This window comes from Myripristis murdjan, chromosome 16 (assembly GCF_902150065.1).
Source record: "Myripristis murdjan chromosome 16, fMyrMur1.1, whole genome shotgun sequence".
Lineage (NCBI taxonomy): Eukaryota > Metazoa > Chordata > Actinopteri > Holocentriformes > Holocentridae > Myripristis > Myripristis murdjan.
In genome coordinates this window covers 15,881,982-15,906,273 of record NC_043995.1, presented here as the reverse complement: position 1 = coordinate 15,906,273, position 24,292 = coordinate 15,881,982, and the positions used below count along the sequence as shown (strand labels likewise).

Below are 24,292 nucleotides of genomic sequence, written 5' to 3'. Positions count from 1 at the left end.
ACCCCCAATATAAGACGAGGGCGTTTTTTCAGGGCATTTTCAATGGAAAAAATATCGTCTTATATTCAGATCAATACGGTATACTGTTTATAGTGTAAATTATGCTTCATATCTTGCTATCCACTTTGCTGCTGTAATACGTGAAATTTCCCCACCGTGGGACTAATAAAGGAATATCTTATCTCATCTTATCTTATCTTATCTTATCTTATCTTATCAATGCGCATGGTCACTGTTGCCATTTTCTTTTAAAAATGCTGGGTTTGGTTTTCGTGCAGGAGTCTTATGTTATATTAACTGGGAAACCAACACCTGACCTCAAGGATTTAATCCAAAGGAAGGGACAAAAATTGTGAGGACTTTTCAAACGGATTGGTACAAAAAGAAGGAGCGGGTTGTGTGGATGTAGTCAAGCTAGCAGGTTGTTGTGCTTTCCGAGTCGCTTTTTCTCAGCGGGTAGCAGCAGCGTCTGGCTGAGAGAGGCTGACTGCGACCTGCGCAGCCTGCCGAGGCTTTGCTGAAGCACCAAACCTCCACAGCCCACATCCGCTCTCAGATTGCCCTGAACACCTTTGGTAAGAGCCGAACAGACACAGCGCCGGATGAGCAGCACAGGCTCCACATCAGTGCAAACAACGAGAAGGTAAAAGCTAACAGGGAGATTTAAAAGTCTCTCTCTCTGGAAGTCCTGTGTTGTTGAGATTCAGGTGATTTCTTGTTGTGATCTTGTCTTTGGGAGCTCCTGTGCTGTAAATCCTGCAGGAATGCAGGTGAATGTATGTCTCAGATAATTAATTGGCAGTAATTGTGTGCGCGCTATAATCCGCCGATGTCAATAACTACATTTTTGACAGCGGCAACTTGATTGACTTTGCAGTGGTTTTAATATTGAGTTCTACTTAATATATATTTTTGTATGCATGTACTATGCGATTTAAGCTCTGGCTGATCCTAACTACCCAGCCACGGACCTCACTGCGCGTTAATTCATGATATACATTGAAACGATCAAAGCAGTAATTTTTTAAGGCACCTCAATACTGGTGATGGATTTGGGGCATGTGTGTGTGGGTTAACGGGAATGAGTGAAACGTCTTTTTATTTTTTATAGCCTACCGTAAGTGTTGCAATATAGGGGCATGGATGAGGTGGCTCACAGTGCTGCCACCACCATCCAGGTGCACATGAGCTCATTGCAGCAGGTAGATGACAGCGTCGTCAACTCCCAAATGGGGCTGGTAAGCAAACTGTAGAGGGTCTAGCAACTCCTTCACCTGCGGCCTCAGGTGGGCCAGGACCAACCTCTCCAGCACCTTCATCAGATGAGATGTGAGGGCAACTGGTCGGTAGTCATTGAGGTCCAATGGAGTCGACTTCTTCAGGACAGGAACCAGGCAGGACGTCTTCCAGAGCACCAGGACTCTCTCCTGACTCAGGCTCAGGTTGTAGAGGTGTTAACATTAATAGATGATCCAGATTAAAAGTAAGATGCTGAGAAAATACACACCTCTCCATCAGAGGAGCATCTCATTTATTATTTATTATTATTATTTATTGATTTGTTGCATGAAGGCGCAACCTAGGGGGCATTCAAACTTTTTGTCTCATATGACATTGTTGTCTCATTGTTAGAGAGATGCTTTTATTATCTGCAACCACATACACTTGAATGTGTGCCAAGCCAAGTTACATTTTCGATCTCGAAATTACGAGGAACACATGAAGGCAACATTTGACTCGTTGTTGTGTGGGCCCCGTGTAGAGGGAAATTCACAGACAATCAGCGGCTGAACGGGCCTGATAACAGCGTTTTTTTTTTTTTTCTTTCTTTCTTTTTTTAAACCCACCCGCACTCCGGGAAGACCCGCCCCTGCTCTGCCTCTCATTGGCTAACCTTAACCCCACCATAACCCTAACCTTAATCCACCTAACCAACAAGGGCAACGAGCACTAGTCAGTCAAAGGCAGAGCTGCCGGAGTGCGGGTGAAAAAAAAAAAAAAAGGGAGACAGGGGAAAGCAAATCCAGACTGTTGTAGGCCTGTGAGGCTGTTTCTGACTATTTACAGAATATACGTAGATTTATAATAAAGTACATTAGCTTCCAGTGCAAAACCAGTGTAAAGTGCAGCAAGCGTGTATTTACTCCTCTCTTTTTGCGTCAGTCCTGCAGGCAGCGGCACACCTGCGCCTCATTAATCTCCAGCCTGCATCTGGCTGCAGGGCTCCTCCGGCAGATGAGACCCTGGACTCGGTCCATGTGGAGACACGGTATAACTCAGAGCCATGTTTCTGCACCGCTGATGACTGACTATTCCAGGGAGGAAAAAGTCCCTCACAGAAAAAGTGGGTTTCATACTCTGCCTTTGCGTGTCGAGTTTCAGCTCAATCCAGTGCTTCATTAAAAGCTGACTAATGTCTTTGCCCGCACCTGTTTGTAGCAGTCATGGCTTGCCCAGGCTACGAAACTGGAGAAAATACAGTGTGTGTGTTTCAGTGTGACAGACAGCCAGCGGCTACTAACAGGCTGCAGAAGACGAGATCACCCGCTGTTTGGGTGTGATCAAAGTTTGTAGCGAGCGCCAAACAAGAGTAATGGCTGGATGACAGTTGAGTTTTGACCCAGCGTTTCTTAACGTCATTCTGAACTGGAAATGGTCTTTACAGGGGGGCTACAATAGCGTCAAGCTTAGGCAAAAGCAAAGGGGAAACCATCGGTTTGTGTAATTCAAAATAAAAGTACTCATGGAAATAATGAGTAACTTGTCCAAAATTAAAAAGAACTACAACAACCCTACATATAGCAGAGGCATTGTTTGTGACCCTTATTTTGACAACAGGTGGAAATAATAAATCTACAGCAGAGATGATTGCTTTGTAAAAAAAAAAAAAAAAAAAAAAATGCTCTTGGCAATACACACCCCGTCAATTGCATTGGTGTGGTTTCTGGTTTTGATCATACTTAATATTTTGTAGTCCTTTCAGCATATTTGAAAATGCACTGGACTAAGACATGGATTTAAAGTAGGTTGTTAACAAAATGATTAAAATGGTTACAATTACAGTGTGAAGTACTATACTTAAAGCATCAATACACTTGGAAACATTCTTTATTGTAACTGGAAAGACAATGCAGTACATCGAAAATAGGAGAATATAGCTGTATATTATCACCAGAAACACCTAACAATACCTGATAATACTTGCGATTTAGATTCGACACGTTTGTTCTGCTTTCGGGTGTCCAGTTGTGAAACCATTAGTGAGAAGCTTTTATTTTGAAGGACGGGATGTGTTAGACCGGATGTGTTGCCTGCTGGTGTCCGGTAGCTTGACCTGCAGGGCGCAGCGCTCATTGAGCTTGGCACTGTGGCACCTCTCATTTGTTCACAACAGAGCCGCGCTTCCCTGGAGGATGTATGAATAGTAGCGCTGCATGGATACATGTCTGCCGAGCCCTTTTCTCCTTCCTCACCTCTGAAATCCCACCCGGCGAGTGCGGCGCCTCTTCCCCAGCCGATGGTTGCGCTAAAAACGGTAGGTTTTTGTGTGGAAGCGACTAGATACGTTACGTTAGCTGCTCCTTCTCCCGGGCCTCCTCAAGAACGTGGCCACCTCCCCCTGGTTAGCTCGGCTAGCCAACAAGCTGCGATATTTCAGCTAGTGTAAAATACCTCCGCGTCTGTCAACCAGTGTTTTTTTAACTAACAGTGTGTGTGTGGTTATGAACGGAGGCGAAAAATCACCAACAGCATTGCCATAGCTGGTAGCGAGGTGGCTAGCCACTTACCATTACCCAGCTAGCTGACATCCTGTTCTACTGTATGCCTGCAAGGCGATCTGGATGTGCAAGTGTCCACACTGTTGATGCTCAGTGGCTTCTGGCTCATCTCTGTTTGGTTTTTAATTGATTGATAGTGCGTTGTGCAGTCATGTGCATAGACATTTGTCGCCAGTGGTTGTCAGGTTGATGTGTTGGTTCTGGATATGCTCACTTGAGCTTAATGTGATGCTTATGGGATAAAAACAGCCAGCTGTGTATGAAATGAGAGTCTCATTAGTTTTGCATTTGTTCAAGTGCTGCATAGAAAGGGCAGTGCATTGAGGAAAGTCCCACCCTAAACCCCTTAAACTGTCAAACAATGCAAGACATATTGGTCAGATACTGTGATGTGTAGCTTGTGTGTCTTTAATTTTTTTTTTTTTTTTTTTTTTTTGTGGTGTATTTTTTCTTATACATGTGTTTTAAGTGGCCCAATTATAGTAACATTTATAGAAAACATGACTTCATGCCCAGATTCCTGCATAGCTAGATTGGAGTTTGAAAGGGCGGAAATGTCAAACATTAACCATATAATGTCCGATTTTGGTCCCTGTCCCTTGGAATTGAAGAGGAGGGGCTTATTTGTAATATTTCAGTTTTGTACCAATGTTTAGCTCTTTTTTCCTTCTCAAATACAATCTAGCTTCATAAAACAAGTCCAGTATTTTCTGAGGGTTGGTGATCGTCAGTCAGGGAAATGTTTGAAATCTCTCCCTCACGTAGAAGTGGATGTAGCAGGCTGAAGGAAAAATGGTATATAACTATGTGAGGGTGTTCTTTTTCAAATTCACCATGCATTCTCTATTTATATTACAAACAGTACTCAGTCTGTCCATTTTCAGTTTGACAGTCTTCTGTCTCTGTGTGTGTCATTTTCAGGAAATTGCGCTCCTTGACCAAGGTACTCAGATGACCCTCTAACTTTGGTGGCCGCAATGCTTGGCTTACAAGGAAACACCTCGTCTTCCAAAGTGTATCGCTGTGTGGCGTGCTCTGCCACCTTCACTGGTCTGGCCTCCTTGCTAGTCCATCAAGCAACCCATGCCAGTGCACTCGCTAAGATCCCCGTCCTTCCTCCAAAAGAGCCGAGCATCACACCGCATGAAACAGCTTTTACAAACAAGGATTTATCCAGCCAGCACACCAGTCCATCAGCACTCATGCCTGAGAGCCCTGCAGGATCTTTTTATATTTGTGATTGTGGAGAGGAGTTCCAGGATTTCAACCTCATGCTGGAGCATAAGCATTCACATGTCACCACCTCACAACTGCTGCAGCCCCTGGATAGTAATCCTCTTCACTCTGGTGGAGTGGAGCCTAACCAAGTTGGTCCTGCTGAGCACGAGTCATTAAAGCCACCTGATGGCCAACCAGTTTTGGTCCTTGGTTACCCCTCTACCTCCACGTCCTCAGCTGTTGACGTACGTTCTTTAACAGATCACATAGTGGATGTAAGCCTGAAGGAAAGTGCTGCTCAAAGTGAGTCCAGCTCTCCTCAAGGTCCATGTGAGAACATACTAGCTACACAAGATCAGTTACCAGGGGCCACACAGGACAGGGCGCCCAAGGACAAAACAAATTCTGTCCTCAGTGATGCACCTTCACAAGGGGGGAGTTTAACCAAAAATAATGCAATAATGAAGCTGCTGGCAACTGCCTACATGAAACGCTTTCAACCCTCTCCATCTCAAAAGCAGGACAAGAAAATAATTATCCCCAAACCTGAGGACATCCCAGTTGATATAACACCAGGAACAAAACTGGAGGTGTCACCTCACATCAATCCCTCTGTTGGACAGTTAAGGCGACTCCTCACCAAACCTGGTATAAAGACAAAAGCGCCAGCCATCGCCAGAATTCTTGATTCCAGTAAGAAGAAAATTGTCTCTCTAACTAAGACCCTCTCCCCTGTTGTTCTTCTTGAAACCCGTCAAAAGCTTATTGATTCTAGTAGTAATGGCACATATGGTAGATATCAGTGTGGTCGCTGCCGTAAGGTCTTTCAGAACTTGGACAATTTGACAGATCATCATTTCTTGCACAGGAAAGAGAGAATTAAATGCTGCCGTCATTGCAAACAGCTGATCATTGGGAAACTGCCTTTTCCCGACAATCATGTATGCCCCCAGTCAGAAGGCAATACCACACAGCAGCCCAGCACTTTTAGAAAGTTCCCCTTTGTCACAAAAATAGGATCATTCCATAGTTTGAACAATACTAAAAAACGCTTCTTTTGTCCATTGTGCAAGCACACCTACGCACGAAGGTACAACCTCAAAATGCATAAGTGCCAGGGCCCAGGGTCAGCCATTGCTCGCAATGCTGCCTCCTGCATTCAGAAAACGCTAATCCTGAGATCAAACAGTAAAGCCAGTGCGAACACAGAGGTTACAGATAGCTCTCAGATTTCCAAGAGTATTGCTGTGGGCACTGAAGCAGCTTGTCACATCAAGGTAGAGGCAACTTCTGCAAATTCAGGACAATCCAGGTTTTCAGAATTGGCCTGGTCTGGTTCAGCTAAAAGCTTCCCACAGTTCTACCCTAAAACATCTGTGTCTGAGCAGCACAAGGATGCCTCTCCGAGCAGCACTTCACTACAGCAGCAAGAAGACAGCAGCTGGGGTACAGCTGCAGTTTGTAATGAAGAGTCTGATGAAGGGCAGTGGACAATGCCCTTGGATGATGAAATGGAAATGCTGAGCTCTGCAGGTGATAGTGATGATGATACAGAGACTAAGAAACCCGGTTCAGTAGAGCAAGGAAAGACGGGCCTCCCTAGCTTGTCCTTCTTCATCAGAGATGGTGTAAAACGTTACCCTTGCAACAGATGTCAAAAGACCTATAGCCGTCCGTCTACGTTAAGGCGTCATCTGAGGCTGTGTGGATTCAGGCCACATGGTTTTGGGGCAGCATCATCGCCACCACAGAGAGGTAGTGAGAGATCCTTATCTTTAAATGCCAATAAAATTAGACCCATGTTTGACTGTTTTGTCTGCGGAAAAAGCTTCAACCGCAAAGATAACATGTTGGCTCACCGCAAGAAGTGCCAGTTAAAGCGAACCATGACAGACATGGAGGGGGTGGCTTTGCAGCAAAGCTTTTCAGGCACCGCATCATCGGAGAATCAGACCCAGCAGGATGATGGAGGAAACTGGGGTATCATGTCACTGCCGTCTGTACTCCCAAGGAGGGTGACGTGTGAGTGCGGGGCGGGGTTTACATCCCCAAGGCTTCTCCTGGAGCATCTGCAGAAGCATGCGCAGGAGTCTTACACGTGTCCCACATGTGGAGAGACAGTTAGCTCCTGGGCAGACTACGAAGTTCATTTGCAGATTCACATGCATCCTCATCACCAGCTATATAAGGGACTGCAGCCACAACGGTCCCAACCTCTGCTGCTTCGTTTTCAGCAGCAGCCATCTCAACAGCAGACACCTCCATCGGTGCATCCGCCTCCACTGAAGCAGCCCAGTACTGTGCAACTTCCACATCTGAGTAAAAAACAGCGGATTGCGTGCACCCGATGCAACAACACCTTCTCCAGCCGCTGCTCCCTCCGACGGCACATATCCTTGAATCGATGCAAAGGTGGGAGGGTTACAAACCCGCCTAAAACAAATCACTGTTCCCGCTGCAACACCGACTTCCCAAACACAATCAGTCTGATATTTCACCAGAGGAGTGGGATCTGCAAGCCTGCCATCAAGCCTGTACGCTGCCCTGTGTGTGTGCGCTGGTTTGGCACTGTGGATAGTCTGCAGAAACACCTGCTCACACACAACCAGTCCCAGTCGTATCGCTGCGATGTGTGTCAGGGCACGTACTCGACCCTCAAGTCACTGAAAAACCACCGCAGGAGGATTCACCGCATCATGGCAGGAGGCATCATGCCAAAAACAAAACAAGAACAGTTAAACTCTTAATGACAAATTCAGTTTTTTCTGAAAGTTGTCTGTAAATGTCATAGGAATGAGTGGTGCTTTTGAGAAGAGCACATTTTTTATGATCACTTATTCTTAACCTGTTTTGCCAGTTGTATTGTTTTATTTTGAATTGTCCATGGATAATTTTTGACATTGTACAGTCACATACGTGTTTTCTTTGTGCAAAAGTGACCCTTTGAATATTTTAAGTCAGCTTGCCACTGTACAAAAAAAAAAAAAAGCTTTGTTTAAAACTTTGTTTTACCAGTTATTTCATGCTAGCGAGTTAGCCTGTAAATACTAAGTATTTGGTAATGATAGTACAAGCCACCTTTATCACAGAGCTAGTGATGTAGCTTATTTTTTCTTGTCCATGCTGTTAATAAACATACCAATATATGCATTTTGAGTAACATTTCATTTTATGTGGTATTGCATTATGGGTAATATTTTAAGCTTGATGACAAACAAATAATTTTCATCTCTCTAAAGAACATGTTTAAGATTACCATTAAAAGCTGATTACAGGTGGAGTTAACCAATAAACTGAACATATTGGTATATTTACATTTGGTAAATCTGGGTCAGAAATAAACTGGAGGAAAAAATGCATGATGTCTTATATTACAGGAAAACAGGAGTTCATAAGTTACAGCTGATATGAAGTTAGCATTCACAAATCTAAACCAAAGGACTCTGTCAGTGTAGCGTACTAATACTCAGGGGATGTGATAACTGAACCACTTCATGCTTTGACCTCATCCTTTTCTCACAACAGCACATGTATAATGTTATAATGCAATTCAATGACGAATTTGTGGACAAAACAAGTGAATTTTTTTTTTTTTTTTTTTTTTTTTTTTTACTATGTTAACACAAGACTTTAGAGTGCAACAACTTCTTAAAGTTTCTAAATGTCAAACACACCTCAGTTTGTTATTGTCAACTTAAAAGTCTATTTATGGATTCAGCTGAAGTGCTTGTGCCTGTACGTTATGTGGGCGCAGTATGGAATCCAGTATCCTTTCCAGTGTCAGTGTGAGAAAAAAAACACTACTCTATATGACATTTTGTTACATAACTTCTGTTATTGTCAGTTCACATCTTAGGCGATGAGACAAAAGTATAAAAATCTTATTGTGTCACAATACTTTGGACCTCACTGTGCATCATATAGTTTAATTTTGGAGTCCACAAAGATGCTTATGAGCATGCGCAAATATTAATGATTTATCGGGTTAATTTTAAAATATTAGCACTCATTCTTTAAGGCCCAAATGCAGTCAGTTCTTAATGATCCCCACTTAGTGATACACTGGTTGGGATATAGTTTATTATGTTACATCTTAATTCTATGATAAACTATAGGATGTGGTACGGAATAAACCCATTTTTACTGACCATCTTATCCTTGAAATGAGATCACCTTTGTTAGGCCAGAGTGTACATCTTGAAGTTTCTTGTGTAGTAAATAGTACATTTATAAAGCCCCCTGGTGCCATAAATTATCATATATCAAAGCCACACTACATGCAAATCTTATAGTGCACTATGCTGCATCATACACATATCATTCATCATATTACATCATATAAATGTCATTTACCATTATGGTATACAGCATTTAGGCCATATATGGTATTTGAAGTGGAGACTGTATAATGAAGTATGATAAAACCATACTTGATGAAATACATGTCATATACCAAGTTACATCATATACCAGCTATGTAACATTTTAAGTGCAAATCATGCCTCATTTCTTAGGACTAATCCATAATGTAACTTATCACAGAATAACGTTATTTTTCTAGAAGTAAGAAAAAATGTACTCTTTACTCTCCTATTATCTTTGAGGTGGTTTCAATGTTTAACAACCTGAATTCATGATTATATATATATATATTTGTTTCATATTTAATAACTTTTCCTAATTTAATAGGGACAAGTGGGTAAACATTAAATTAACATGATATGTTTTAAGTACACATTTTGTACAAACTGACCCCCAGCTGATGAAAAATGATAGTAAATTTGACAGGATTTAACAGAATTCACCCACACTGACTTAGGACTGACCACTCCCGCCCTGTAGGTGTCAGTGTGACCCAGGCGCTGGTCAGCCGTGTCGCTACGATGCCAGCGCGCCCTGCATAGAAGAAGAGTAAGCTCTTCCGCTTGTGGTCTTTTGGTTGCCGACTGTTAGCTCCGTGTTTGCGCCAAACACCGGCAGCCTTATTGTCGGCATGATTGTGAATGACTCGTAAAACGATATTGGCCGCTTTCTTGGAGCTCCACACTTGTAGGGATCCTTTAGCACCGCGGTGCTTTGTTTTACACTTAACGGGTAAGCTAACGTTGCTATCTATGTGCTAGTCTGGCTAATAGCTGTCCGTCATTGCCGCGCGCTTTGGTACTACAAAATAAAACCGTCATGGTAGAATAATACGATATATTACAGTAACTGTGTAGTAGGTATGGCCACTGTAGTACGACATCTCTAATGAGGTGTGTTGCTAATCTTGTTTTTTTTTTTTTTTTTAACTTGTTTCTTAATATGCTTTTGCCACCGAGTGGAATTGAATTCATTATTTTTTGGTTATTAGCCCTGTGTGTTACTTGTGAAGCTCATGTTAAGTTTTATCGTCTGTTCAGAGATCACTAGGAATTTTCTTACGAAGCTAAAACTATCGCATTAGCTTGCTTTAGTCAGAAAAATTATAGATTACGGTTAATGTAGCCGGTGTTAGCATCGATTATATTGCTATAACACAGGGAAAGTGCAGTGCTAGCAAGCCTCTGTTCCCGGCGGCTAAATAGGTTATTGTTACAATGTTAAATGCACCACACCTTGGTTAATTTGTGACTGATCGGTTACCAAAACTTTGCCTCATGTTTAGAGGTAGCCGAGGGGCCCTACATCAGCAGCTGGCACATCTACGCCCAGCCAAGCCATGCAGAGAGGAGGACAGAGACTCCTCCTGGCTGACGGTGCAGTTATGGAGCAGGACAGGCTGGATGACCGGCACTTTTGCTTCTCCTGCGGGCAGATGTTTCCCAACAGGCTGTTCTTCGAGGAGCACTTGTGCCCCTTTGCAAGTTACATCTGCTCTTGTGGGATGGAGTTTTCTTCCTACGTCAACATGGTGAAGCACAGCAAGACGCACGAACCAGGGCAACAAATGCTGGATCACCAGACTATAATGAAGCGGCGGTTTGAGAAACAGAGAGAGCAGGAGGAGCAGCTCAGGAGGCTTGAGACAGCCGAGCAGGGTTTGTGGACTTTGCCTGCGTTGGACACTGTGGCAGCTCCTCATTTGGCGCTCGGGTCCCACTCAAAAAGACCCATCAAATCACCTCTGGTGCCACAAGTCCCCATGCAGTCTCCTCTGATTTCACAAGTGCCTGTGTTCAACCGCCCGATGCCACAAGAACTTTTTGTCGCAAGTCCTAAATCCCCAGCGATGGATATTACTAAACTTTTCGGAGGATCGGCTTCACCCACAGTGGATCTTTGGACTCTTTATCAGCCAGTGGTGATGGTGAATACGGTGCGTCAATTTGACAAGAAAAAGCCATACAGTTGTAGTAAATGTGGGCAGTGTTTTTCCACAAAGAACTCTCTCGTTTTCCACCACAATACTCACGCTAGGGATAAGGTTTTCGGCTGTCTTGGATGCGGGTTGCTCCTTTCCAGCAAGAAGTCGGTGCCTCGCTACCATCAGTGTAACTCGCCCATCTCTTCCCTCAAAGACAGAATCATCATTGCTAGACCACTCAATTACAGGAAGACAAGTGAAGCTGTTCCAGTCAGAAATCCCAGCATGTCTCACAAAAGGAGTCAGCAGCTTCAGGTCACTCCCTCCTCCAAGGAGCAGCGGTTGAAGCCAGCTACACAGCCCAAGCCCAAAGTTTGGAGGAAACCCACGCAGGCGGCTGCGCCAAGAAACGGGTTCATGTGTCGAGTGTGTCGCATACCTTTCGAAAGCGTCCAGCTGCTTCAGAGGCACAAGTGCATCAAAGCGCAGGAATTTGTGGAGCAGCAGATGCTCTCTGGTAAACTGTTCAGCAGGCAAAGGAAAGTCCCGATAATGAGAAGTCCATATCCGTCCCAAATAAATGGAGAGAGTAAACTTGGGACGCCGGCTTCCAGTAACATAATGATAAATAAAGACGTGGCATTTAGGCCACCAGACAAAGGGCACGGTACATATCCTGTAAATGACACCACAGAAATGGATTTGGAAGACGACTGTTACATAGTTGAAAGCTCCACAGCCAAAACCGCTGACATGATCTACCAGATAACTTCATCCTTCCCTGTTATTAAAACATGACAGACCTTGAAAAGACTGTCCCACTTTGCGAATCACATTTTATTGACTCGTGGGCAGTGGACCTAGTGTGTAAAGACGGTGATCTTCTTGATTAATAGCATCTAGTTGTTTTAGTTCATCCCTCATTGCATCATGAATACAATGCTTCCCAGCTTCCTGTTCGGACCAATTTCTCACCAGTTTACACAGTCGGACGGGTAGTCACATCAAAGAGTTCATTTTAATCATGCAGGTCATTTACTTTGGTTGCAGTAATCATTCCTCAATTGTCCAAATTTGGTGTCTCTACCCTTTCCTCTGACTAGTACAAGTAAATGATGTTCAGTATCAAAACGTATTTGCATGGGGTTTGGTTACATTGGCACTGCGCAGCCACATATTGTATGATAGTTTTTTTTTTTAAACTATTATTATTATTAATAATAATTTTTTTTTTTTTTTTTTTTGCTTTTTGTAGTATGTTCCGAATTTGTTGTTGACCACAATGCCTTGTGTTCCTACCGGCTCCAGCTTTGTCACACTTTTAAAGAATACAGTAGGGCTGAACAATGCAATTTGAAAAAAATAAATAAATAAATAAAATTAAAAAAATTGCAATTAGTTTTACAGATACTGCAATTGTGATATGATTCATGATTTTAGTAGGAATGACCATTTTTGCATTTTCATTTTCATTTTCCCTAAAAAGCTGTTTAAAAAAAGATGATGATGTGATTTTTGCTGGGGTCTGTACTAGGGCTGTAGTCAACCAAAGAAAATCTCAGTCGACTAAAGGGAACTAAATGAGTTCTGTTAAACAGAGTGTTCTGAAAACAGCCCCATTAGCACTTAATGCTTTACTCCTGATAAAATTAACACAGCAAATAATCGACCAATCAGATTTTGGTCAACCAAGAACTTATCGACCAATAAATCGACCAGTCGACTAACAGACTACAGCCCTAGTCTGTACCAAACAAACATGTTTCCTCACATCTGGAAAACACATGTGGGCCTGGGCATCTCTGTAGCACCATAATACTTTATTTACATTTACTTTTGTTCCATGAAACCTGTTATCAGAAAAAAAAGAAATGCAGCTCCCGCAGTTTGGATAATGCACTTGGCCATATATAGATTTTGATGATATTGTGATTGATTGTTCAGCCCAAGAATACAGTGTACATAAAGTATATTTTGAAACATGGTGTGTGAGATCATGTGATAATGCAGCGGATTTAATGCAATGTGTGTTACCTATCTATTGTGGACAGGCAAAATTCAGTATGTTAGATATCAATTTGGGGTTTTAGTCATTTTTTATGAATTAGTATGCAATGTATACTGTAGAATATTGTGAGATCAGGAAGGGGAGGAGTGTAAAAATGTAAATCTCAAATCTCCAGCAGAGGGCGCACGACGGGACGCTTTTATGTGTCCACTAATGATGAGGTAAGACGTGAATGGAGAGCCACAGATGCAGCTTTCAAGTGCTGCTCGTAAACATCAAATAAACACCACTTTGCCATTCAAATACCCGTGATCCGTTTCAACACAAGGGCTAATATCAGCAAAATTAACCCTGTGAGGAAAACACACAGGGAGCTGATGTTTTGTCTTTGAAGCAAAGTGGCGCAAAGTTACATGGAAACACCGCGTGTCAGGCGTGTGATTGAGTTTATTAGCAAAAAAGATTGATTGTGTATAACATTTTCCCATCATCTGTTGACACACCGTGTATCGACTAAACGTGACATCTCGTCCACTGGAGTATCAGAGCTGATTCCCAGCGCTCCCGGTGGTAGTCACCAGTTTGCTGGTTTGTTTATGCACATTTAAGTCATAATTGCGGCACTTCCGACAGTATTTGAAGTATGCAAGCTATGCGCGCGACGTGATTGACGCTCTCTCGGTTTGGCTTTGTGCATGGAGCTCGCCCACAGCTACTAAGTGTTTTTGAAATGGAAAAAAAGCAGCCACTTTCTCTGTTACAGTTAAACGAGTAGACTAATGCACGTTCGTGGAGGGAGAAAAGACAAAGAAACGTAAAAGACGGCGCATGTGTTGGCGCCGAGCTGCTCGCTGCTAACGCTAGCTAACGTGAGTTGAACAGCCGTCAGTGTATGGCTACGCAGGGAGGACCACTCTCCTCTACGGGCGAACAATTTGCGTTTACCAGCAGCCGTCTGAACCGGTGAGTGATGTTGAGGAGGTGTCAATGAGCTGCCTGCATGAGACGAGTCAGACGAGTTGATTTTGCAGCCGCTCCGTGTGGCCTGCGCTACGTTCAGCAGCGGAGCCGACAACCCGGCCTGCTAAAAAGGCAACCCGCCTGCATGCCTTGTTAGTGACCGTCCTGGCAGCAGTGAGTGGTGCATGCTCGTTTGCAGGCTGCCGAGGAGGACAAGCCGTGTTGTCAGTGATCAGGGTTAGTTGGCTGTGAATCAGGCACAGAAAATCAACCAAACATGCGGGTTTGCGTCTGGCTGAGCAATGCCAGGTCCCATCCCCAAGCGCCTTTTAGCTCTGTGGATCAAAATGACTTCACCAGATGAAGTGCAGCTGCAGGGGAGATGGGAAACACTTCTAAACCCTCCTTTTATCTTTGGTGTCAGTTTGACCCCATTCAACCTTTTAATATCTAAACACATGCTTAACATCATTAATAGGGACTAGTGGGTGAACATCAATGTCCTGCACACATTCTCTATGCATCCCCCGGCTGTTTTAGCTTGACAAGACATATAAGAAATATCAGCATTTTGCACACATTTGTTTTAGCTCTTTTGGATGACACTGGGGAACTTTAACATGCCATTGATAGTAGTCAAAAAACTACTTAAAGCACGGCCATAACCCAATATAAACACACCTGTGGTAGTGCCAGAATCACCAACAGTTCATATGAAATTTGGGAGAGATGTATAAGGGGGGGTGGAGGGTGTGTTTTATTTAAAGATGTACTTAGGTAGTCTACAGGACACAGTAAGTACCTGACACATAAACTTGGGTAGCCACTTTTATTCTTATCATTTTATGGAGGTTTAAATTCTGGTGTCAGATTGACCTCAGCTGATTGAAAAAAAAAGAGTAACTTTGAAGGTAACAGGAGGGTTAAATAAACCAGAGTAACTTATCTGCTGAAGCTGTCACATCAGCCGATCCACCTGGAACCTCAGTGACGCCATATTTTGAGGCTTTGTCAGTAAAACCACGCACGGATAACTCCATGTATTCAGCATGTGATTGACGGTGGCATTGTGGTTGCTTACTCGCTTACAACAGGGCTCTCGCTGGAGTTTTCCCAAATTGCATCATGAGCCACTGTAGACACATGAGGACGTTAAGCATCCTCTTATCAAATGAGGCAGCTGTGGGAAATTATTTCACTAAAGTCTGGTTTTATTCAGGCAGTACACATGATATGTAACCTGACGATGTATTCACTTTAAATATACATTAAAGTCATTATTTTTTATAATCTAAGACACCATTATATAAGTGAGATGTTAAATAAGTTTTAATTGTGTAAAATGTTCATATTGACTGTAAAAAAAAAAATAAATAAATAAAATTGGCAGAAGGGGTGTTGATCTTTGCCCCACAATAGGTGGAATTAATGATCAGTATAAAAGCATTGTTGCTCCATGGACCAGCTTGATTTATTGCACTCTAAGGTGATATAATAACCCCTCTGCTGTATCAGAGTTTGAGCTCATTCTGAGTTATTCTGCATAGATGTTGAAGAAGTAAAAGTGTGGAGGACCATCACTCATCTGGCCCAAGTGGTGGGTTTCAACCACACAACTCAGTTTGTTATGGAGGAAACAACGGGTGCCTTGCTTACATATGAACAGTAGTGATACAGACAGGCCGTTGTAAACTAATAGGGTCAGTGACCAAAGCATGTGCTGTATTCAGCAACTTAAACACAGTGTTCCTCTGTCGTATGAGTGTGTCTTTGATTTTTCAGGTCAAGCTTAATTACGCTGTAAGCCAGTATGACTGTAATAGGCGTTGTGATCAGATACATGTCTTGCTTTAGCAGCACAAATCTGTGGTTTTTATAAGTTGCAACCTCCTTGTTACTGTTTAATCCACAGAGTCTTGACATGGGGAGTAAATTGTCCTTCAGCAGAGGAAGCAGTGACCAAAATTCAGTCTCTGAGTTAACTTCTGTGACATGCCGTCCTCTCATTCCCTTTCATGGTTCTACGGACAGTGAACAGGTAGCTAGCTAGACAGACAATCACCCCAAAAGTTATGCTGCATTCCATAGTAGGCCACAGTCACACTCACAGTTTACAGATTTAGCTGTGAACAGTGTAAAATAACCCATAATGATAATAACATGCAAATACTTTCTGAGCTTTTGTTGTTGTTAATGTTTTATTGGTTTCATTTGTGTACCGTTTTTAGAAACTCATGTATGATTCTTTTCACAGATAGCTGAAGAAAAGGTATGCAGAGAGGAAGACGGACGTCATCAGCCGCACTCTAGATCGGGAGACGGTCAAGGGATGAAGGACACAGAAGTGAATGAACCCACATGTGAATCTCAGTCATCGGAGCATCAGGAATCTGAGAGCCTTGGGAATTGTGAAACAGCAGGTGATTCACAACAGAGTAAGCACATGATGTCGCAGGTAACGGAGGAAGGCACTTTGGAAACTACTCCTCTGTGGACTTCTACAACAGACACTCACAGGCCGTCTGTGCAGGGCCGTAGAAGACGTGGGCGGCCTCCAAAGAAAAAAAAGATGCTGATTGAGGTTAAAATAGAGGAAGATCCTCCTCGTCTGGATACAGTTGAACCGAAGGAGGGTGACAGTGGTGCACCTTATACAGATAGCATGGCTCCTGTGCCGTGCCCGTCAAACCATAATAGTGAAGATGTTTCCGACCGTGTAGAAAATTCTGAAATTGTTGATCCACCTCACAATGAAATATCTGATCCCCAGTGTGTCTCTGATTGTAAACAAGAAGATAGCACCTCTACGGCACAAAAAAGAAGAAGAGGAAGGCCGAAAAAAAGGTCAATCAATGCACCTAAACAGGCTGGAGCTGGTGATGCTCTTTCTGATAAAGACAGTGGACCTGCAAGGAGACTGAGGAGTAGAGGGGATCACCCTTTGACCTCAGATGGAAAGCTTTGTTTAGATGTCAGCTTAGATCTGAAGCAAAATCAGATGACTCCCACTGCACAAGCATCAAGTAGAGATAAATCCAGCTGTCACGGTATTAAACGACGCAGGACGAAGGCAGTTGATCAGCAAATTCCTGCTAAAGTGTCCAGACTTGCTGTCAGTCAGGAGGCTTCGTCAGTGCTGAGCAGTGACACAGGCTGTGCAGAGAGAGAAGTGACAGAGAAGGAGGGCAGTGCGAATGCTTACAAACAGGAGGCTGGTGTTGATGAAAAGGAAGGACAGCTTTGCCCCCAATCCAGAGCAGGGCTGCAGCAGGACACAAAACTAAGGGAGGGAGCATTGCCACAAAGGAGATTACGTTCCAAGGTGATAGCTGGGTCTGTTTCACCTGTTACTCCTTTACAGCACAGTCTTAACTTGGCAAGCCCCAGAGGCAGTGATGAACCCAAAATGGAGCAGTCAGTGGGCATGAATGGCAGTGAGGAGTCCCAGTCACAGTGCACTGTTGACATTACAGAGCCCTGTATCTCTGAGGTCAGAGCTTCTCGTGGACTCGGACAACCACCTAAAACCGTTGGGGCTCCCACTAATATTAAGGCAGAGGATGTAGAGATAGAGCTGGATCAGTTCAATTCCGTGTCAGAGTCAAATAGTCATACCTCTCTAGAGTACAACGCCAACACTACAGTGAAGTCTGAGTACCCAAACAGTCGTCGTAACACCACGTTTGGGCACAGAAGACGCAGGAGAAGAAGGAATGCTTTACTACAGAAAGAGCAACCTACAGAGCCTAACGAGGATCAGGAAGCCAGTGCTGATGCTCAAGAAAGAGCTGAATGTAATGACTCAGATAATGAGGGTAACGCAAATGGCAGCCCTACTAAACGAAGGGGAAAATCTCTGTTGAAATGTAAAGACTGCGGTCGCACATTTAAATTTTTGTCTCAATACATAATCCATCAGCGCATTCACACAGGCGAAAGACCTTTCAAGTGCCAGGAATGTGGCAAAGGTTTTACCAAGAATTCCAACTTAAATCTTCATCTCAAGACACACAGGAGGAGCAATGCATATCAAAAATGCCCATATTGCAAGATCAAATTCTCTTGCTCGGAGTATTCTTCTCATATGAAGATGCACTCACATAAGGTGGACCAAGATTCTGAGAAGGACGAGTGTGAAAATCAGAGCATAGGCGACGACGACGGCAGCAATGAACCTGTTCACACATCATTTTCCTCCGTAAAGAAACGTGGGAAACAAGTGTGCCAGTATTGTGGGAAAACATTCCCTTTTCGGTCCGCACTTATTAGGCACGTGCGTGTACACACCGGCGAGAAGCCATACAAGTGTGATATATGTGGGAAAGCCTTTGGTCAGGCATATTTTCTCCGTGTTCATGAGTTGACGCACTGGTCTGTGAAGCGTTACAACTGCACACGCTGTGAAAAATCATTCACTCATTATAGTAATGCAAAAAATCATGCATGCAGGTATTTTAAGGACAGTGAAGATACTGAGCCTCACCAGCAAGTTAGGCCATCACTATCTTATACATGCCACATCTGCAAAAATACTTTTTTTCACCTGCAGGAGTTCAACAGCCACATGAAAGCTCACACTGGTGCAAAACTTTACCGTTGCTTATTATGTGACAAGCTCTTTGGCGTGCTATCAGAATTCAATGCACATCGCAGTTACTGCAGCCGAGCCAAAGGAGAAAGGGATGAGCTTGGTTGTGTGATAAGGAATAAACCGACCGTTGCATCACTAGAGTACACAGCACCACAAAATTCACATAGAAATTCATCTGGATACAGTTCAGTCCCCCCTGGCACAGCTGTGAATTGTGAAATAATAAAAAGGAGCAGTGACACATCTTTACAGTCACAGCCCCAGCGCAATCACACCTCTTTACCGTCTACACAGATCCACCGCAAAAAACGCATCACCAACTTGAAGAAACCTTTCCAGTCGACCATCACGCCGTCTCAGAATCTTTCCTATCTCGTGTCAAAGTTGAACAAACTAGATAACAGATCGGACCCCAGGAAATACTTATGCCCGAACTGTGGACGACTATTCAGACACATGGGAAGACTCCGAGCGCACATGCTCACTCACGCCCGTGGGCAGAGTTACACCTGTGGCTGCTGTGGCAAAACCCTCGAAAACTGGAAAAAGCTGTGGCATCACCAGAGAATCCATAGGCAGAGGCGAGGCCGTTTTACGTGTCCTCAGTGTGGTCGAGGTTTTCGTTTTGTGGAGCCCTACAAGAGGCACATGACTGAGCACCCGGAGTTCAAGTGGATTCAGGAAAAGCCCAAGAAAGTGGCCCTGCCTTATCAGTGTGAGCAGTGCAGCACCAGCTTTAAGACACTAGATTTGCTGTTCAGTCACCAGCTTTGCCATTCCTCAGCACCCGACATACACAAGGACTTGGATTACGATTTATCAATAGATGATCACAGTGCACATTCAAACAGGAAAATGTTGAGCTCTCCCACAAACAATCATGTAATGACATTCCAGCCTCAACCTCAGCATAACAACTTTTCTTCACCTCTGCAAATGGAGAGTCCTCATGAAAGTCCGTTGTTGAAATATCCACTCCCAGCTCCTCCAGAGCAACCGACACACGTGATTTCCTTCGCCCAAAATCAGAGTCCCGATGCATATAAAGCTAACCAGCGGCCCAGGAGCACACATCTGTACCAAGATGGAGGAACCAGCCATGGAAAACTAGAAGACAAAGAGACTGTAACTTTGAACACTGCAAAAAGATTTGTGGCCTGTGACAGCACCAGATCAAACGAGAGCGAGGGCTCTTCTGAAGGCATGAAGTGCGCTGTGTGCGGTAAATCATACTCTACCATTTCAGACCTTTATCAGCATTATTTACAGCACGCTAGAGGACAGTTGTAATGAGCTGTATGGAGAGTGACTGTGCATCTGTAAATCTTTTTTTCACGACCTTATTGTTTATTACAAGGTTCCTACAGTCATGGAAAACAAACAACAAAAAAGTCATGTAACGTGAAAGTTTTTCTCATGCTTGGAAGAGTTATGGAAACTCGAAAGATTTGGAAATGTCCTTCAAATTTGTCCCAAGTAATTTGTTTAACCATAGGTTTTTCTGATTTTGATTTCATTACTTAAGAACACAATGACCGAAATAACAAATTTGCTACGTGATATATGCTAAATTTCCAAAATATTAAGGGTCTTTACTTTTGACATGAAATACATTGATGTTAATCCAAGTAATGGGCATTGATCCTTATTGAGTTTCTTTAATAAATCTATACCCGTCACAAAGGAGCAGATGTGGATGTAGAGACAACTTGGAGGATTTTTTTTTTTTTCAAGCTTTCAGGCATGTGATGTCGATGATGCAACTTGATATCAGGAAGGTTTGTATATTTTGACCGTTCAATGTATTTGTGCCTAACTATAACGAAAACCTGGGCCATTTAAAGTCGCCATTTAACATAAAAAATAACGATTTCAACATAGATGCCAACAATTACTTGTTAAGAAAAAGGCTGTTTGATTAGCAAAAATTTCTAGAAATCATTTTATTCTGATATGACCACCGAAACATTTTGATTCTTCACTAAGCCTTTGTTGTTGCCTTACGTTTTGTGGGGATCTGTATTTTATAGCATTTATTTAATTTAATTTTTCTCCCCCCAAAGTTATGAACCATGTAAGTAAAGTAGTAGATGTATATTTTTACATTCTTCAAAAATTGTCACCATGTCTCTTAATACATCCATTCACCTGGATGAATTTAATATCACAGTGCTTTTTGTCAAACCTACGTGCTCAAAATGTCACACACGAAGTGCTACACTGCCCCAAAAATTACACTGAAATTAAATTCTGATTTGTTTTGTGGTCTGATCTACAGCAGGGACTGGTTTTGTTAACTTTTTGCATCTTTAAAGTGAAGATATCAAACCATGTTGACTTCTGGCATGTTGGATTTTGTCAAGGTCATGATTTGTTTAAGGATTTGTTCATGCTTTTGACTGAACTGACATGCAGTTAGTGGAAACAAACATTCCTCATGTGCAGTATATAATTGCATCCATTTTGTTGTTGACTGCTTTCTAAATGTCTACATTTTCCTGCTTTGTTCAGGCTTGATCAAATCCAAACTTCAAGGGAAAAAAAAGATTGAATCATATTATTTGAGAAGATGTTTTCTTGATGGACGCCCTGTTGTATGTATTTTTATGCTCAATTGGTCGGTCTTTGACTACAATAAAGGTCACTTTTCTATCACATTTTTTGCTCTCATGTTGTGTATAGATTTCTATGTAGTGAAATTCTTTATCACCTTTGCGTTATTTTATCCATAAAATGTTAACAGCTGCATCTGAGAAATGTTTCTGGTGACAAAGATGAAGATTCATGAAGCTTAAATGCTTTTAGATATTGCTGTATTCTGTGTACAAAATACCTTAGCTGCCATAACAAAATGCCAAGATACCACTAGATGGAGCTGTTTGCCACCTGTCAATGGCATGAAATAATTTACAAAATGAAGGTGTCAGCCTCTTTGTCCTGACAAATATCTAAACTAAGTTTTTGCATGTTTAGCCTAAAGGTTTATTTTATTTCCTGCATGTTTCCTTTCTTCAGTATCAGTATCAACTTAGAGATGTGCAGATGTGGAGATTTGCAGTATCATGACAAAGACAAAGACATAAGTTGGCTTTGAAAGATGTTATTTGTTTTATTGCTAACAGATGTCCAGGTTTCTCATCTTGGATCAAAAGTTAGTTTAGTTGGAGGACATGGTGCTGCGGATCCAGGAGTTGTAGTTGCAGACCTTGGCGTAGACACCGGGCCTGTTCCTCTGAGCGCAACCGTAACCCCAGGACACCACACCCTGGAGCTCACCGTTGCACACCACGGGGCCACCGGAGTCACCCTGACAGGAGACACAGGGAGAAATTAAACAAGGTGAGACACACAGCGGAACAAAATGGGCATCTTGAAGTTGTGTTCTCCTCTTAAAAGTATCCTGATGATGATGACTTTTATTCGTACCTGGCAAGAGTCCTTTCCTCCCTCAAGGAATCCAGCGCAGAACATGTTGGAGGTGATCTGTCCGGGGTAGGAGCTCCTGCAGCTGCTGTCGCTCAGGATGGGGGCGTCCAGGCACCTCAGGCGATCGGGGTAGTTGCCTGAAGAGGAAGGCAAGAATTTAAGAGGAACATTGCCACCAATTTCTTTTTTCTGTCTTTTTTCCTCAGTATATTATTATTTTTGCTTTTTTTATCAGATTTAAACAACAGTCAAGAACAGTATTACATGTAAATTGCTTTTACACGTGATACTGATTTATACAAAATGACTCATTCTGCAGCAGATTATACATGCACAAATGTAAATGCCTGTTACAATTTGGCAAATAAGAAGAGTAAATTGTTAAGAGAATAAATAAGCATTTCCTCGCTCACAGCTGCAAACAAAATAATCTCATAGAGGCTATGACAAGATTCATCCAAATAAGAGTACAAATAAAGAATACAGAGAAAACACCTTGGAGCCTATATCTTCATGTTGGCAGCATCATTGCTGTTAAGGAACCCCAGAGTAAATGGCTTTTCATTAATCCAAGACGACAAAATGTTTGTCCTTGCAGCATATGTTAGTGAATTACACAGTAATTTGTGGAAGTTAGTCATACGCTTTCTATCATGAAGGCCAAGAACAGGGCAAATTTGGTCTGGATCATACATGACCATATACAATAAATATAATCTGCAACCTTGTTTTTCATACTTTAGGCAGAGAGGAGACAAACTAGCCTGCATTTTATGACAGTCAAGGTGAAATTTGTAATTGCCAGCAATTTCTAACACTTTGTGATTGTTGTGGTGAACTTACTGCCAGTGCCGCTCATGTTGCCCCATCCAGAGATGAGACAGCGAGTGCCGGAGCCAGCACAGCGGGAGGGCAGGGACACGGTGCGGACGTAGCTGTTGAGGGTGGCGGGCTTGCTCAGCTTGATGAGCATGATGTCGTTGTCCAGGTTGCGGCTGCTGTAGCGGGGGTGCTTGATGACCTTGGCAGAGTTGATGAACTGCTCGGTGCCCTCATTGACAGCAATGTTGTGCTCACCAAGACGCACCTGAATGCGGCTGTGGAGAGAGTGGTGATGGTTGTTTGGTAAAATCTCATGCACATGTTGAAAAAGGAAAAAAAAAAAGAAAAGAAAAACAGTAACCAAAGTGAACCACCAATCAAACTTTTAATTTATTTGGGCTGCATTTTGCAAACATGAGAGTCAAACTGAGCTCTAATCTCAATAGTGAGTATATAGGCGATCTGTTGTCATTCTGTCATTTTGAAGAGCAGCTAATTACTGAAACAGCAAAGAAATTTGGATACAAAACAAATTAATGAATTGCAACTTTCCTGTATTTTTTTTTTTTGAAAGACTTTATCCCATGTCTTCACCTATTCATCTTTCTGCCCCATCACCCTGCCCCACTATTGCAAGCTCACTGCTTTTTGTACACAAATACTTCTTCTAAATAGTGTTTAAGTCACCAAACCTCTGTCTCTTACAAAATAGATTGACCTGAATTTTTTTGAAATTCGCAGATTGTTTCAGCCTCGAGCCATTTGAATCTAAAGGCCATGTGCACTTACGACTTGTAGCAGTGAGCGGCAGACACCACCCAGGTGCTGGAGATCAGGGAACCTCCACAGAAGTGGTAGCCAGAGTTCAGAGAGACCTGGTAGGGCACAGAGTTCTTCCTGCACTCATAGCCTCCCACAATCTTGTCCTCCTCATCCTCGATGGGAGCAGCATCTGGTGGAGGGAGAGAATGTATCAAAAATTTGTGTTTTACGGCACAGTTCTTTTTAGTTAGATTTCAAGTCGTCTTCATGATGTTGAACACAGATGGCACCTGTTCCAATCCTTGGACAGCTTTTCAGCCCTATACTCTGTGACAAAATAATCAAAGTGATTTTACAGTGCACTTTAAAGACTGTGCCGTGTGTTTAACTTCATACTCACATGCCACTGCGAACAGAGCCAGAAGAATGAAGACCTTCAT

At 42.8% G+C, this 24,292-nt stretch overlaps 3 protein-coding genes across 7 annotated transcripts; 2 read left to right on the top strand and 1 right to left on the bottom strand.

The window, feature by feature from the left end:
• The first annotated feature begins 1,929 nt into the window (after positions 1–1,929).
• Positions 1,930–8,147, top strand: LOC115374423 (zinc finger protein Xfin). 3 transcript variants are annotated; one of them, XM_030073330.1, is made up of 4 exons: positions 1,930–2,041; positions 2,164–2,344; positions 3,395–3,535; positions 4,701–8,147. In XM_030073330.1, exon 4 carries the CDS (start codon positions 4,757–4,759, stop codon positions 7,742–7,744), a length of 2,988 nt encoding a protein of 995 aa, XP_029929190.1. In that variant the 5' UTR covers positions 1,930–2,041; positions 2,164–2,344; positions 3,395–3,535; positions 4,701–4,756; the 3' UTR covers positions 7,745–8,147. The 3 variants fall into 3 exon arrangements, with proteins under 3 accessions (XP_029929190.1, XP_029929192.1, XP_029929191.1); XM_030073332.1 differs by lacking the exon at positions 3,395–3,535; XM_030073331.1 differs by having other exon boundaries at positions 2,015–2,344.
• Positions 8,148–9,908: 1,761 nt separating this feature from the next.
• Positions 9,909–21,499, top strand: LOC115374421 (zinc finger protein 729). 3 transcript variants are annotated; one of them, XM_030073325.1, is made up of 4 exons: positions 9,909–10,091; positions 10,645–14,254; positions 16,164–16,289; positions 16,506–21,499. In XM_030073325.1, the coding sequence occupies exons 3-4, from the start codon at positions 16,173–16,175 to the stop codon at positions 20,130–20,132; spliced, it is 3,744 nt and encodes a 1,247-aa protein (XP_029929185.1). In that variant the 5' UTR covers positions 9,909–10,091; positions 10,645–14,254; positions 16,164–16,172; the 3' UTR covers positions 20,133–21,499. The 3 variants fall into 3 exon arrangements, with proteins under 3 accessions (XP_029929185.1, XP_029929186.1, XP_029929187.1); XM_030073326.1 differs by lacking the exon at positions 16,164–16,289; XM_030073327.1 differs by lacking the exons at positions 9,909–10,091; positions 10,645–14,254 and having other exon boundaries at positions 16,274–16,289; positions 16,510–21,499.
• A 498-nt stretch (positions 21,500–21,997) lies between these two features.
• Positions 21,998–24,292, bottom strand: LOC115374492 (trypsin-3-like). Its single transcript, XM_030073450.1, has 5 exons — positions 24,242–24,292; positions 23,880–24,016; positions 23,112–23,365; positions 22,269–22,405; positions 21,998–22,149 (listed from the first exon to the last, which is right to left on the bottom strand). The coding sequence occupies exons 1-5, from the start codon at positions 24,290–24,292 to the stop codon at positions 22,000–22,002; spliced, it is 729 nt and encodes a 242-aa protein (XP_029929310.1). The 3' UTR covers positions 21,998–21,999.

Excerpts from the sequence above, each read along its gene's own strand:
- LOC115374423 (XM_030073332.1), top strand. The coding sequence starts at position 4,757 with ATGCTTGGCTTACAAGGAAACACCTCGTCTTCCAAAGTGTATCGCTGT.
- LOC115374421 (XM_030073325.1), top strand. The coding sequence starts at position 16,173 with ATGGGGAGTAAATTGTCCTTCAGCAGAGGAAGCAGTGACCAAAATTCA. Across the intron at positions 16,290-16,505 it reads GTTCTACGGACAGTGAACAG|ATAGCTGAAGAAAAGGTATG; the intron begins GTAGCTAGCTAG and ends TTCTTTTCACAG.
- LOC115374492 (XM_030073450.1), bottom strand. The coding sequence starts at position 24,292 with ATGAAGGTCTTCATTCTTCTGGCTCTGTTCGCAGTGGCATGTGAGTAT. Across the intron at positions 22,406-23,111 it reads CAACATGAGCGGCACTGGCA|GCAACTACCCCGATCGCCTG; the intron begins GTAAGTTCACCA and ends CTTCCTCTTCAG. Across the intron at positions 22,150-22,268 it reads GAGGAAAGGACTCTTGCCAG|GGTGACTCCGGTGGCCCCGT; the intron begins GTACGAATAAAA and ends GTCTCCTGTCAG.